Source organism: Podarcis vaucheri, assembly GCF_965113315.1.
Source record: "Podarcis vaucheri genome assembly, chromosome: 6".
NCBI lineage: Eukaryota > Metazoa > Chordata > Lepidosauria > Squamata > Lacertidae > Podarcis > Podarcis vaucheri.
Genome location: NC_138764.1, coordinates 105,208,276 through 105,224,475, shown reverse-complemented (window position 1 = coordinate 105,224,475; position 16,200 = coordinate 105,208,276). Strand labels below are relative to the sequence as shown.

Here is a 16,200-nt window from a genome sequence, read left to right as displayed (position 1 = left end):
GCGTCCGATAACCAACGTGCTTAAGTCCAATTACTGCATGAAGGGGTTAACACCATAGAGCAGCAGTCCTCAAAGGGTGTGACGTGCCACCCTGGCGTGGCAGCAGAGGATGGCAAGTGTGGCAGGAAGATTCAAGGACAATCAAAGAAACATTTAAACATTTCAGTATAGGATAGAATCAATATATATTTTTACAGTGATGCCTCGCAAGACGAAAAGAATCCGTTCTGTGATTCTCTTCGTCTAGCGGTTTTTTCGTCTTGCGAAGCAAGCCCATTGACGGATTAGCGGATTAGCGCTATTAGCGGCTTTTAGCGGCTTATCGGCTGATCGGATCAGCTGATAAGCGGCTTAGCGGCTTAGAAAAAGGGGGGGAAAGGAAAAAAACCCCGCAGGAACTCGCAAGACATTTTCGTCTTGCGAAGCAAGCCCATAGGAAATTCGTTTTGCGAAGCACCTCCAAAATGGAAAACTCTTTCGTCTAGCGAGTTTTCCGTCTTGCGAGGGATTTATTCAAAGGTTTTAAACAAAGATTTAAACAAACCTGCCATGGATGCTGTAGTTGTGAATCCTGCACTGCAAGGGGTTGGTCTAGATGACCCCCAGGGTACCCTTCCAACTCTTCAATTCTATGCCACATCAAGGCCTTCATCTGGAAGCCCCGTCCAGCTCCGTAAGTTGTAAATTTCAATGGGTGGATGGCATCGAGTGACGTTCTAGCGCTGATTGGCTGGGTGTAGCCAGGGGGGCAGCTGCCGCCCCCATCAAGTAAATAAATATAAAAACTTAACTAAAAGTGGAAGTAATCAGAATATTTGAAATTAAAATGCTCATGCCACTCGGATGCTATTGTGGCGCCTTCTAGCGATGCCACTGACAACCCGACTGAGAGATAGGCGTGGATTCCGCCAACTGACCCATCGCGTCGCAGGCAGCTCGGTTCTGGAACAGGACAAACAGGTACCCTGCCCTCTCCCGTGTGCTCTGGTCACTTTTTAGACAGCAGATGACCCGCCCCACCCCGCCAAGAAGCAAGAGATCTTCCTCACCAGCTTCCCAAACTCTTCCCACTGCTGATAAGAGGCCTCAATTTGCTCGTCTGTGATCTGGATGATTCGCGTCTCTTTATGCATCATTTCCTGCATCTTGCTGGCAGCGTCGTGGGACGACTTGACGTGCAGGAAATCCATCAGCATGGACTGCTGCCTCCTCTGCTGGCTGAGCGTCTGCACGATGTTGCGGGTGCTCCTGCAAGCAGAAACGGGGCGGGGGGGGGAGAAATAATGACCCTGGTGCATGCAAACAAGCACCTCCTCCTCCATGCGCCTCTGTGGGAGGTCCCTCGGTGGCAGCACCAGAACAGGGCCTTTTCTGTGGTGGCTCCTCACTTGTGAGATGCTCTGACACCTTTGTTACCTGTCTTTAGGCACCAGGGGAAAACATTCCTCTTCAACCAGGCCTTTAACTGTTAATCCCAGACCTTCCAAGTGTCCCTATTTTCCAGAACCCATCCTGCTTTCTGATTTGTGTGGGGTGTGATCCATTGGTACAGTCAAATGCAACATTCCCTGCATGTGACCGGGGAGATGGGCATGGGCTGGGCTGACTCCATAAAAGAGCCAGGTCACTCAGCTGTTTTAGTCTAGTTTAGTCTTACAGTTTTGTCTTCTTGAAGTTGTCTTGTTCTCTCTCTTGCTGCCATGCTGCTCTCCTGCAGCCATTTTTTATTCTACTAATGTGATTTTGCTGTCTGCTGGCTCTCAGCCAGCAGCACATGAGTTCAGTATCCCTACTGTATGAGATGAACTCACACTGTAACTACCAAGTAAAGCCTGCCTTTCAGGAATCAAATGGTGAACTGAAATGTGAGTAAACTTCTTGTTACAGTGGATCCTCGGGTTACATTTAGGTAATGTAACTTTCGGTTTATACCTCTTAAAAATGGGATGCGGGTGGCGCTGTGAGTTAAACCACAGAGCCTAGGACTTGCCGATCAGAAGGTCGGCGGTTCGAATCCCCGTGACGGGGTGAGCTCCCGTTGCTCGGTCCCTGCTCCTGCCAACCTAGCAGTTCGCAAGCACGTCAAAGTGCAAGTAGATAAATAGGTACCGCTCCGGCGGGAAGGTAAACGGCGTTTCCGTGCGCTGCTCTGGTTCGCCAAAAGTGGATTAGTCATGCTGGCCACATGACCCGGAAGCTGTACGTCGGCTCCCTCGGCCAATAAAGCGAGATGAGCACCACAACCCCAGAGTTGTCCGCGACTGGACCTAATGTTCAGGGGTCCCCTTTACCTTTACCTCTTAATTGAGAAATCTGCTGCTTGCGGTGATGGTGTGTGGCTTCGGCTGCAGGGCGTGTTAGAGCTGTAAGCAGACTCAAGCCTCTTCATTCCCCGACGCAGCACCGGCAGCCGGGGGGTTGGATTATGGCAAGTTACCAACGCTCCGCTGGACCCCCAGAGTCCCCACTATTCCGTGGGGATTTGGGGGGGTGCCTAGCCCTGGCACTCACCCCAAAGCCATGACACCCTGGACCGTGTCCTTCCTTAATAGGACCACACAGAGCTTGCCGCCATTTCCCTTGGCAGCGGACCGGAAATCCCAAGATTCCCACAATTTGATCCCGGAATGTCTCGCTTTTCCTTTTTTCATTGGAAAAATGTTGGGGGGGATGCTGTTTCTAGCACTGCTGTGTTCTCCATAGCGCTCGGGGGGGGGGCACTATTTTCCGTGCTGCAGGTACAAGATTGCAGCAAAGGGGCCCTGCAGCTGCAGGGCCAAGAAAAGGCGTCCGCCTCTGTTTACTCACTCCCAGTGGGGCTGCCGGCCTTCGTTCAGGACCTTCAGGGTCTGCAGGGAGCCCGTTCGGCGGATGTCCTCAGGCACTTCTGCCGTCATCATGGACTGCAATTCCAGCCTCCACATCGCCTGCCCAAACGTCCCTGTGGGGGAAGCCAGGAGGAGATCTGGGCTTTCTCTCTGCTGCCCAACTGCAGCAGCTCAGGGCGAATGGACTTCTGGCATTGCAGTGGGCTGGACTGGATGACCCTCGGGGTCCCTCCCAATGATTCCGTCGCTCTGCTCCCCTGCCCCGGACCAGCCTCCTGGTCTCCCAAGACACCATCCGAGAGAAAATGCCTCACCCACGTGTCTCCCTGAGAGCATCCAGAGCTTGATTGTGCTGTCGTGGCTGGAAGTGAGAATCGCCCTGAATCTCTCCACGTATTTGATGCTGCCCACGTTCTTCAAGTGTCCCCTCCAGGAGCTCAGGCAGGCGGGGGGAATCAGAGAGGTGAACCAGCCCTCGTGTTCCTGCCGCAGAAAATTAAAGAGGCCCCTGTTACACCGGACGCTGAAGCCCGTCGTCAGGAAGGCGGCAGACCTAAATGGCCTCAGTCCTGTATCCCTGAAGGAGCGTCTCCACTGAGGTCCAGCTCCGAGGGCCTTCTGGCAGTTCCCTCATTGCGAGAAGTGAGGTTACAGGGAACCAGACAGAGGGCCTTCTCGGTGGTGGTGCCCGCCCTGTGGAACGCCCTCCCTTCAGATGTGAAGGGGGAAAGCAGCTATCTTATCTTTAAGATCTGAAGGCAGCCCTGTTTAGGGAAGCTTTTAGTGTTTGATGTATTACAGTATTTTAATATTTTATTGGAAGCCGCCCAGATGGGTGGGGTATAAATATATTATTATTATTATTATTATTATTATTATTATTATTATTATTAATTTATTTAGTGCTGTATTGCTTTTAACACTCAATTGGAAGCTGCCCAGAGTGGCTGGGGAAACTCGGCCAGATGGGTGGGGTATAAATAATAAATTATTATTATTGCTGGGAATAGTTCCTGGTTTGGGGGAAAATATTGTGGGGTGAGGGAGGACCCTTCTGAGTCTTGTGGGAGATAGAATAAAAGCTACCAAGACTCACAAACTTTATGTCTGGGATGCATGAGTTAAAGGAGTGTTCTGGGGTCAGATGGCGAAGCAGAATTAACAATAAAATGTAGAAAGGTGTCGTTATTAAATAATCACACAATCCAACGTGTGCCATGTTGCCCAAACACTTCCTCTCACGCAGTCCCGTTGGTACCTCTCTGGAAAAAGGATGTCACGCTTCTAACTGTTGAATGGTTTCTTTACATGCAAAGGTTCATCATTGTTCCACCCGATGTGTGTGTCTTTAAGGGGCCGGAGCAAGGGCCAGAGCAAACTAACGAGACCCAGCTTTACAGCTGTGAAACATAGCAGGTGCTGCTGAGTTGTACTGATTAAACTATGTCAGCAATTGGGTAGAGTATATAAGGAGCAGCACCTAGCTCTCCCATTACCCTGGGGAATGGGGTGGTGGTTGGGTCTGGTTTGTTGATGTATTTAGTGTAAATGGAGTTTTTGTTTTTCTTATTAAAACCTTCTTTAAGTTATTTTTGAGTCCCTTTTTAATGCATGGTCTCCCCAGCAAGCTCTCTGCAGCGCTACCATACTGCAAAAAGCCAACACTAACCTCTTCGGTTATAACAGAGGAACTGAAGTCCGAGGGAATTCTGCAGTAATCGGGGATTAAGCCGCGAAAAGCGTTCTGGCTCGTCTGCGGAAGATTCTCGTCGCTAATCTCTGACTCAGGGTCAATCTCCCCTCTTGGTGTGCAGTAATTCATGATATCCCAGATCTAGGAAAAAGGGAGGGAATGGTGATATTAGTTATGAGATTGAATGGTCAGAGGAGGCTGACTCAGGATCTTTCCGTGCCAGGGGTGCCTCCAGCCTTCTTGGTACGTTGCAGGAGAGATTAAAGAATATGCCAGAACTTTAGGCTTGCACAGCTAAAAGTGGAATAAAAGGTCTCTGTTGCCCTAGTGCAACAAATCCGCTTTTTAAAAAAAGAATAGGACTGTTTGCGGTCTGGAAAGCCACAGGGAAATGTATCGGGAAATGTGAAAAGGACAAGAGGCTAACAGAGATGTGTGTGAACGCCCTGCAAGAAAACCTAGAGGAATGGTACAAAATTAAAAAGACCAAATATAATGCAAATAAATAATTGTTTTGAAACTGCATCAGGTGGAAGGGCAGGATACGAAATACAGTCGTACATCAAAAGTCGAACGGAATCCGTTCCAGAAATCCATTTGACTTCCAAAACGTTCGGAAACTAAGGCGCGGCTTCCAATTAGTTTCCAATTGTGCAGGTGCACCAGAAACAATAGCGGAAGCAACACCAGACACTCAGCTTCCCAGAAAAGTTCAAAAACCAGAACACTCACTCACGTTTTTCGATCATTCAGGAGCTGGAACATTCGACTCCCAAGGCTTTTGGGAGCCAAGGTACAACTGTATTTCAAAAAGCAGCTTGCAAATTATGACTGTGCATCATTAAAATGCACAACAATTAACATGCACAATGAAAACAATCCCATTAAAATAGAAATGTCTACGGTGTGCTTTGCTCGCTCCCTGTCTGGAGCGCACCCACGTGACTCAGCAAGCAAATCGTGGCGGCTTTGTGTTTGCCCCTTGGCTCTGCCACCCTTCTCACAACGCAGAACGTCTGGCATTTTCAAAAAGGGCAGAGCGGCTGTGCAATAGCCACAGGCACGTCCACCCTTGGTGCAAACCACCTTCCTTTCATTTTCCACAGGGGACATTCAGAGGGTGGAGCCATGGCCAGTACCTGAGCAAACATTTCATAGAATCATAGAATCATAGAGTTGGAAGAGACCACAAGGGCCATCGAGTCCAACCCCCTGCCAAGCAGGAAACACCATCAGAGCACTCCTGACATATGGTTGTCAAGCCTCTGCTTAAAGACCTCCAAAGGAGGAGACCCCACCACACTCCTTGGCAGCAAATTCCACTGTCGAACAGCTCTTACTGTCAGGAAGTTCTTCCTAATTTCATATCCTGCTAACAGCCTTCACAAGGTTACAGTCATCTCCTGCTAAATTTGCCCATTTGCCCTCTGACAAAAGCACCATGGAGTTTGGGAGCAGAGGAAGGACAAGGAGAATTTGATTCTATTCACATTTAAAGGCAAACCTACTTAATTCACACCATGCAAACCGAAAACACAACCATCCTTTGAGATTCGCACTCCTCCAGAGAGCTTTCAGTTCTCTGTGTAGGAGATGAAGAAATAACCATTTGGGCTTCAGGTCCCACCAGCCTCAGGCATCATGGCTGCGATGGGAGTTACTGGGAGATCTGCATTGGCTCCCAGTATGTTTCCGAGCACAATTCAAAGTGTTGGTGCTGACCTTTAAAGCCCTAAACGGCCTCGGTCCAGTATACCTGAAGGACCAACTCCACCCCATTGTTCTGCCCGGACACTGAGGTCCAGCACCGAGGGCCTTCTGGCGGCTCCCTCACTGTGAGAAGCCAAGTTACAGGGAACCAGGCAGAGGGCCTTCTCGGTGGTGGCACCCGCCCTGTGGAACGCCCTCTCACCAGATGTCAAAGAGAAAAACTACTACCAGACTTTTAGAAGACACCTGAAGGCAGCCCTGTTTAGGGAAGCTTTTAATGTTTAATGCTGTCTTGTTTTTAACACTTGATTGGGAGCTGCCCAGAGTGGCTGGGGAAATTCATCAAGATGGGTGGGGTATAAATAAGTTGTTGTTGTTGTTGTTGTTGTTGTTACAGTCCAGAACATCTGGAGGGCACTGAGGCAAACAGGCAGCCAGGAGTTGGAGGTACCATGCCCAGAATATGGAGCCATCAACTGCCTAGTCCCTAATCCACAGGGAAGTGGGAGCACTGACCTTCAAGTAGCCCAAGGAATCCCCAGTGAAGAGGACTAGGTTCTTGTCATCTGTGCTCATGGAACAGACCACGGTGTCCTGCGCATGTCCGTGGCCTCCTCGGAATTTGCCCAGCATCCCTCCTTTGCCGCCGAACGTCCAAGCGTAGATGTTCCCGTCGGAGCAGCTGGTCAGCAAAATGGCTGTGTGAGAGTCTCGCTCGCGAGCTTTCAGAAAGAGGATCTAGAAAGGCAAAGATGGGTAAAGCGAGAGACCTTTCAGAATCGCAGTGACTGCGGGGGTTTTCCCAGTGTGATGCTTTGCAGAGGATGTGGTCCAAAACTGCCCACATCCTTGACCACACTGGGTGTGGCCGATGGGAGTGATAGTTCACAGGATCTGGCAGGCACCAGGTGGTTGGTAATTGGTCTCAGGGAGGGGCCCAGTTCTTTGGCTAACACCCTCTTGGAAGCTGCTAGGAAAACTTCTCCAGCTGTGAGTGCACAGGGTTGGACCTTGGAACCCATTGCAACTCTGCGATTCCATGTGACAGTGCCGTACAATGGCGGCAGCCAATGAGAACCGTTAAGTGTGGAGCTCATTCCTGCACCGTGTGAAATATTCACACCGTTTTGGACACGGCAGGCGTCAATATGGATGACGTCTGAAGCAACTAGAGCAATTGCATCTTATCATCATTGCCCAGTGCTTCCATCTGCTTCCAGTTTGACATCTCTATTGCTGCCCTCGTTGTAAACCTTCCCTTCCTTGATCTTGCCATACATCTCAATCTCAAATTTATATGGCTTTTTGGCAAAAACCATAATAATAATAATAATTTATTTATACCCCACCCCTCTGGCTGGGCTTCCAACAAAATATTAAAATACCGTAATGCATCAAACATTAAAAGCTTCCCTAAACGGGGCTGCCTTCAGATGTCTTCTAAAAGCCTGGTAGTTGATTATCTCTTTGACATCTGGTGAGAGGGCGTTCCACAGGGTGGGTGCCACCACCGAGAAGGCCCTCTGCCTGGTTTGGATTTGATATCCCGCCTTTCACTCCCTTTAAGGAGTCTCAAAGCGGCTAACATTCTCCTTTCCCTTCCTCCCCCACAACAAACACTGTGAGGTGAGTGGGGCTGAGAGATTTCAAAGAAGTGTGACTAGCCCAACGTCACCCAGCAGCTGCATGTGGAGGAGCGGAGACGCGAACCCGGTTCCCCAGATTACGAGTCTATCGCTCTTAACCACTACAGCACACTACACTGCCAGAAGGCCCTTGGCGCTGGACCTCAGTGTCAGGGTAGAACGATGGGGATGGAGACGCTCCTTCAGGTTACGAACACTCCATTAAGAGTGAAAAGAAGCATTTAGCGGATGAAGGGGCAAGGTGGAAGACTGTGATGCACTCCGGGGAAATGGCAATCCCACGTTGATAGAAAAATTTATTTCCTTGAGTAAAGAAACGAGTGCAGAAATGAGCGCTATTAAAAATTGGAGATTGCGCAGGGCTGCTCTTGGCCGAACCCAGACCCCATGCCACTGGACCCATGGCAGAGGAACCGGCGGCACTAACCTTCTCTACACCAACCCGGCTGGCGATGACTTCTTCCTGCCATGTAGGGGTCTCGGCCTTCAGGGAGCCAGTCTCAAGGGCTGCGTGAGCATGCGAACCAGCAGCAGTCTTGTCGCTTCCTTCGGGTTCCCAGGCTACCTGCAAAGTCGAGAGAAACATCATCAGGCTTTTTCTAAGAAGGTCCGCTAGTGCTCTGGCCTGGCTGCTTGTGAAGACATCTCAAATCTGCAGCATGTGCCTCACCAGGGACCATTGGTGCAGATTTTATAGATTCCACCACATACAGGGTTAACCCTGTTGCACCCTGCCGAGATCATAAAAGTGATATTGGGCTGTTATTAATTTTATTAATTTATTTGCATTGCGTTGCGTTTCTCTCCTTCCTTTGATGTTCTTAAGCAGAGGTTGAATGGCCGTCTGTCAGAGACACTTTAGCTGAGATTCCTAAATGACCCGTGGGGGTCCCTTCGAATGCTACAATTCTGTGATTCCATGAAATTAGAATTCTTCCATGGAAATCTAGACATGGGAAGAGCAATTAATCAGCTGAAAATAAAGAAGGCAGACGAGAGGAAGGAATCTTGAGGTTAAAAAAACCCACTACCAGCAAAGCCAAAAAGCAGCTGCAGACTCACACACTCATGCTTAAGATCTTTAAGGACCAATAGTAAATACAGTGGACAGTCGGGTTGCGAACGTGATCCATGCGGGGTGCATGTTCACAACCCGCAGCGTTCGCAACCTGCATCTGCTCATCTACGCATATGTGGGTTGCAATTCAGCGCTTCTGCGCATGTACAAAGCGTGATTTAGCACTACTGCGCATGCGTGACTGCCGAAACCTGGAAGTAACCCGTTCTGGTACTTCCAGGTTTCGGCAGTCCACAACCCGAAAAAATGCAACATGAAGCGGCTGTAACCCGAGGTATGACTGTATACAAGAAGCCAGAGGTGGAGAAGACAATTGGGGGTTGCACAATGCACATAGGTCTGGCTCCAGGCCAAGATAGAAAACGCACTGAGAAGGGAAGGGTGTCTAAGAGAGAAAGACCTGCCTGGGTTCCCTGTCTTCAGGCACAAGCCGGCAGCATAATGCACCATGCCATGTGCTCGCCAACACTTTGCACATTAGCTGAGCAGAGAAAAGCAGGGCTGCCCACTCCCCTTGCCCCCCACATCAGCCCCAAGGAGGTTCCCCCCCCCAAAAAAAACCTACCTGGGTCTTCATGATGTGGCTTCCGGGAACGGACGTAGCTGGGCGCATGATGCGGTTTCCGGGCATGGCTGAAGCCGGGCGCCTCTGGGGAATAGGAGATGTCACCTGGTGCGACAAAAGAAGAATGGCAGACGAAATTAATGGACTACGCAGAATTGGGTAAAATGACAGGAAGGATTCGAAACCTGTGGGACCAGAGCTTCACAGAAGATTGAAAGAAATTTACGAATTATTTGAAGAGCAACTGTAATCAACAAATTACGCTAGTAAGACTACAAGGAGGAGGAATATATGAAATATTGCAAAGACGAGAAAGAAGAAAGATATTAGTTATGAGATTGAAATGTAATAGTGAAAGTAAGAAATGTAAATTAAGTGGAAAGATTGGAAAATTTTCAGATGTGATTGATGGAAGTCAAAAAAAATTGTACAGTGGTACCTTGGGATGCGAACGGGATCCATTCCGGAGCCCCGCCCGCATCCTGAAGCGAACGTAAGACGCGACTGCGCAAATTGCGCAGGTCGCATTTCGCCGCTTCCGCGCATGCGCGCGACATCATTTTGCGCGTCTGTGCATGTGCGAGCGGCAAAACCCAGAAGTAATGCGCTCCGTGACTTCTTCTGGGTCGCCACGGAGCGCAACCCGAAAATATTGTAAGCTGAAGCGTATTCATCCCGAGGTATGACTGTATAAGATATAAAAGTGTGTTTAATAATTGCTGGAAATGATACGTTAAAAAAACCAATAAATATATATATCTATATAAAAGAGATGTCACCTGGTGAGTCTTTGCGCTGGCCGGCCGCTGAGGGATGGCAGTTTTGAACGCGGTGGCCTTTCTTGAGCAGGCGAAGCACTTCTTCATCGCATGCCGATGGTTACAGCCTGTCTTTTTGGGGCTCTTGTTTAGCAAGGGGATGTCTGGGTCCGAGGAGAACTCCTGGTGAAAGGGGACGCCATTTGAGTGCAATCAGGCACACCGCTTGCCCCACCGCCCTCACCCCCAAATATTGAAGGGTGGGAGCAGGCCAGGCCAGCTGCTCTCAGGGCTTGCGCTCCCTTGGCCTCATCCCAGGCAAAGGGATGTGGTGTTTCTTCCCACCATCAGGAAAGCCCACGTTGGGTCAACAGGTGAACTTTTAAATGGTTGGTGTGAGAGAGAGCATCTTGCCAGATGCATCCCATGACATAGGAAAAGAAATTTCATTTTGGAAAGGGGCCTTCAAGATTTCCAACGTAGAAAGATTAGAAATCCAAATGCAATATAGTAGAAGCAATTGTACGGATTTTGTTACTTTTTTGTCACTATTAAATCATCTTTATTTACACATTAAAAACTACGCATAATCAAACACATTGTTCTGTTACGGAAGAAAAAGAATGTACACAAGGAGAAAATAGAAAAGAAAAACAAGAAAAAAGATGGGGGGAAATAGAAAGTTTAACTAAAAATATTATCCACGACATACAGGTTTTTAGGAATTACAAACCATCATCGACATTCTTTTAAACATATAAATCTAATAAGAGTTCGTTTTATCTTCACCTTAGCGATTTCTCCTCACTACTCTTACTCTCTTTTCTGTGCCTATTCTCTGGTTTTATTCCCTGATTTGTTTAATGACTTCCTTCTACCACTACGCGCTTCCTACATTCTCATCTCTTAGACTTTCTGTCTCCTTTCCTGTTCTGCGGGAAACTTTTCTCTTATCTCTGTGGAATTTAGTCTATGCTCAACCAAGAGCAATCACTGGAAACATACTACATCATGTAATTTTCAAAAACATCCCATTCTTTCTAAATTTTATTTCTCGAATTTCTTATTGATTCTGTTAGTTTCGCTAGTTCAAAATATTCACATAGCTTTAGACGCCATTCTCCTCTTCCAATATTTTGCTACAAGAATCCTGGCGACCGTATTGGCATAAAGAAAAACTCTTTTATTAACCTTTGGGATGTTTGTTGTAAAAATACCCAGTAAAAATAATTCTGGTGCTTTTGTAAATGTGTATTTTAACATTTTCTTCAATTCATCATATATCATGTCCCAAAATGATTTAATTTGGGGACACGTCCACCACATGTGGGGAAAGTTTCCATTTTCATGCTGACACCTCCAACACTTGCTGCTGTTTTATTTATTTATTTATTTATTTTGTGTTAATCTTTGCCAATTTTGATGGAATCAAATACCACCTGTATACCATCTTCATAAAGTTTCCTTTAATCAGGTAGCATCTCAGGTCCCATGGAAATGAGAGACCAGGGCACTTCAGGAGATTTTCTGAGCCCAGGGATTGGTCTTCAGAAATGAAATGAGCTCAGGTGGAATAAACCATTTTGTTATTGCTGAACAACTGGGAGTCGGACGCTCTTGCTGATCTCCGGCAAACCTGCCACCCAGAGATCTACCCTCAAATCTGTCTCGTGGGGCATTTTCCCTGAGCAAAACTGCACAGCAGCCAGCAGTGGCAGGCGGAAAAGGCTACTGCTCTCTGGAGTGGGAGTTTTAACTCCTCTGAAGCCCCAGGGAAATGCCAGCCGCCCTGATAATTTACAAAAGAGAGCCTTTGTGGCGTATGGGGCTTTGAACGTTACCCTTTGGGGAGCAAGAATCAAGGGGCTCTCAGATGCGTTGAATCGGCAGAACGCCTGCCCAGAGTGGACGCTCCACAGGACGATGTCTCCGTTGCAGGATGCGGTCGCCATAAGATTCTTGCCGTAGCTGTCCATGCAGGAGATGTCGTCAGAGTGGTAGGACTTCCAGTGCTTGCACTCAATCACTTTCTCGTCTTCCTTGTTGTCTCTGGTTAGGAGAAATTAAGTAGCCCCATCGCAGCTGTCCAGGGAGAGGAGAGGAGCAGGAGGCAGAATCCTCCCCTTACATCACAGGAAAGGGGGGAAGCCAATAATAATAATAATAATAATAATAATAATAATAATAATAATAATAATAATAATAATAATTTATTATTTATACCCTGCCCATCTGGCTGGGTTTCCCCAGCCACTCTGGGCGGCCTCCAACAGAATATCAAAACACAATAACCTATTAAACATTAAAAGCTTCCCTAAACAGGGCTGCCTTCAGATGTCTTCTAAAAGTCTGGTAGTTGTTCTTCTCTTTGACATCTGGTGGGAGGGCGTTCCACAGGGCAGGTGCCACCACCGAGAAGGCCCTCTGCCTGGTTCCCTGTAACTTGGCTTCTCGCAGTGAGGGAACCGCCAGAAGGCCCTCGGAGCTGGACCTCAGTGTCTGGGCTGAACGATGGGGGTGGAGACGCTCCTTCAGGGATACAGGACCCCCCCCCCGATGTTGCGGCCGGTGCAGCCGGCCCCCCCTGCACCCCCCACACTATGCCACTGCACATAGCATGTCCATGGCTATAGCCTGCACCAAAGAAAATCACGCACACACTGTTTCGTGGGGCTGCAATGGCGCAAAAACGTGGTTACCAAGCACGGATCCACATGGATTGTCAGGATTTTTGCATTGGGCTATCCCAAACTCACCATCAAATCACATATCATGTCAGTGGCCACAGCATGAACCACAAAAACTATACATCCACGGTTTCATTCAGAATATTTTTTTTCTTGTTTTCCTCCTCTAAAAACTAGGTGCGTCTTATGGTCAGGTGCGTCTTATGGAGCGAAGAATACGGTGTTGCCCGGGTCTTTAAGTGTCTAGCAATGGCCTGGCCTTGAAGTGGAGAACATTGGAACCCCCCCCATCCCACCAGCACTTGGTCTCTACGTACAGGTACCATGTCACTCTCTTGCTCCAGCCAGCCACGAAAATCTTCTGGTTCATGTACAAGACGCAGCCGATCTATTGAGGAGACGCAAAAGTGCAGAAAGCCGGTTATGCAGACAAACAAGGTGCACACAAAAGCCTGAGTTGAGGCGTTGGAGAGTAAGAATCAGGCTGGGCAGATGAGTGCGGGTTGTATACTATAATAATAATTATTTTTATTATTTATTATTTATACCCTGCCCATCTGGCTGGGTTTCCCCAGTCACTCAGGGCGGCTTCCAACAGAATATTAAAATGCAATAATCTATTAAACATTAAAAGCTTCCCTAAACAGGGCTGCCTTCATGTGGAAATAAACCATATATCCTAAAGACACCACAGTCTCCCCTGTCCCTCATTCTGGGGAAAGCGTCAGGAACCCCGGGAATCTAGCACTGCCCGGAGATTGGGGTGGCGCACGAGAGTATGGCGGTGCAGTTCAGAGCAGGAATTCCTCACCAATGTCAGCTGCAGTTCTGGGTGTCTCGCTCTGGATAAAGCGCCTTGCCCAACCCCTTCCTCCCTGCCAGGTCAGACCCAGGAGCAGAACAGGGGATGCCAATTCCCTGGCCGAGAGGGCAGGGCAGCTCCTGCAGATCAGCTCAGCCATTGCCCAGAATACTGCGGGGCATGGACTGGGCAGCGACTTGTAAACGCAGCAGATTCATAGAATCAAAAAAGTGTAGAGTTTGAAGGGATTCGTGAAAAGGTTTCCCAGGATCCCCAGAGCACTTGGGAGGGAGTTGTGACCGAGGCTTATGCCCCTCGTATTTATGGGACCGCCTCTCCTGGTCTGCCCCACAGAGGACCTTAAGGTCCATGAATAATCATAGTTTAGAGGTCCCAGGCCCTATCCTCCACCAGGGCCAGGGCCTTCTCAGTAGTGGCTCCGATCTGGTGGAATGCTCTGTCCCATGAGATCAGGGCCCTGCAGGATTTAACCTCCTTCCGTTGGGCCTGTAAGAAAGAGCTATTCCACCTGGCCTTTAATTTGAATTCAGCCTGATCTTTTATTCCCCTTCCTTCCCTCCCCCTCCCCTTTTATGAAGATCACCCGCTCTGAGACCCCACAGCTAATTCTCCCCTGGTCTCCTCACTGGCCCAAATAGGACTGATTTAGCCAGCTAGCCCTGGGGATTAACTAATGCTTATTTCCCCTAAATTGATTTCTGAATTTTGAATTTTATTGTTATTCATGTTTTTATACTGTATTTTATGCTGCTTTTACAATTAAATTCGTTGTTAGCTGCCCTGAGCCCGGTTTTTGAACTGGGAAGGGCGGGGTATAAATAAAAAATTATTATTATTATTATTATTATTATTATTTATTATTATTCTGAGGTGGCCAGTCACTGCCTTGTACATCCCCTCCAGAGCAGCAAAGGTTTCTCTGGCTGAGAATGGTCCTCCAACCAGAATTAATGAGAAGATGGCGACTGCCAGCAGCGAAAAGACTTTTGGATTAATTCGGCAAAAACACCAGTGTGTGAGGAGATGTTGCAACAGACAGAGGGGAATCATACACCTAAAATCCACACAGAAACGCATCATTCTACTTCAACTCGCTTGTGGGAACAATTCAGAGGCCGTGAAAGAAGGAAGGTTAACAACAGGGAGATTTAAAGGAACTATTAGAAACGACTATCAAAAGCAGTAGAGATATAAGATGATCAGAGCCCCCCCGAACTTGAAGCATGGGAAGTCCCAATAATTTTTTTTATAATTCAGCAGAATATTTGGATTATTCGATATGTATAGGTATCATCTGGAATATTTAATGTGATTTGATTGGATTGTTAAAATGGAAAACCTAATAAAAATGATTTTTTTAAAAAAAAGAGAGAGAGAGAGAAGGGTTATCCAAGCAGATTCTCATTTCGCCCCCTGCGCTGACCTCAGCCTTGTCGTCAAAAGGTAGCTCTATCAGGCAGGCGCCGTTGTTGAAGTTCCATAGTTTGATGGTTCCGTTTTTCAGGGCTGTGATCAGCCGCCTCTCAGGGGTATCAAAGGTCATCGCCGTGATTTCCACCGGCTGCCCTGAGGAGGTGGAAAACTCCATCACTTTCTGCCCGGTCATGATATCCCAAACGGTGATGACCCCGCTGTAGCAGCCGCTGACCACCTGTGGGAGAAAACCAGAGGGGACAGTTAACTCGAGAAGGTTGGTCAGATTCACAATGTGCATTTGCACACGCACTCTGCGTTCGTTGAGAGTTCTCGCAACCAGAAAAAGAATTTAAAGCAAGCAAGGCCGTCCACCTTCAGGGACAAACACGCCGGCAAGCCAGCCTTCAGAAATGCACGGCACAGCAATGTTTTGCTGCTCTTCCCAACTCTAAAACGAGAAAAGCAGGAGGATACGAGATAGATGCAATCATCCGGAAAAACTTAAAAGAGCAGCAGGGGACAATTTAAAAGAAACCATTGCAATTCGAAAAGTCGCAAAGCTGTTTCAAGCCTAGGGGAGCAAGCATTGTTCTCCTGAATAATAATAATAATAATAATAATAATAATAATAATAATAATAATAATAATTATTATTATTATTATTATTATTATTATTTATTTCTACCCCACCCATCTGGCTTGGTTTCCCCGGCCACTCTGGGCGGCTCCTAACAAAAGATTAAAAATACATTAAAACATCAGTCATTAAAAATTTCCCTAAACAGAGCTGCCTTCAGGTGTTTTCTAAATGAATGGTAGAGAGGTTGCCGGACTTCTCAGGGAAGTGTATTCCACAAACAGGGAACCGCCACTGAGAAGATGCTCACTCTGTCCTTACGCAGCTCTTAAACTGCAGGTAGGTTCATACAGAGAGAAACTGCATTCCACAGGATGTTCCACAGGGCGGGTGCCACTGCCGAGAAGGCCCTCTGCCTG

General features: G+C 47.8%; 1 protein-coding gene across 2 annotated transcripts in view; it reads right to left on the bottom strand.

Moving 5' to 3' along the window:
* The window catches only part of EFCAB8 (EF-hand calcium binding domain 8), a 69,742-nt gene that overhangs the window by 5,134 nt on the left and 48,408 nt on the right, over positions 1-16,200 (bottom strand). For both annotated transcript variants that reach the window (XM_082225830.1, XM_082225831.1), the window contains exons 16-26: positions 15,212-15,439; positions 13,283-13,353; positions 12,120-12,327; positions 10,300-10,461; positions 9,521-9,625; positions 8,305-8,442; positions 6,748-6,969; positions 4,498-4,662; positions 3,143-3,311; positions 2,809-2,941; positions 1,050-1,248 (exon numbers count right to left, since the gene is read on the bottom strand). In XM_082225830.1, the coding sequence (XP_082081956.1) occupies positions 1,050-1,248; positions 2,809-2,941; positions 3,143-3,311; positions 4,498-4,662; positions 6,748-6,969; positions 8,305-8,442; positions 9,521-9,625; positions 10,300-10,461; positions 12,120-12,327; positions 13,283-13,353; positions 15,212-15,439 (1,800 nt within the window). The remainder of the gene's footprint in view (positions 1-1,049; positions 1,249-2,808; positions 2,942-3,142; positions 3,312-4,497; positions 4,663-6,747; positions 6,970-8,304; positions 8,443-9,520; positions 9,626-10,299; positions 10,462-12,119; positions 12,328-13,282; positions 13,354-15,211; positions 15,440-16,200) is intronic.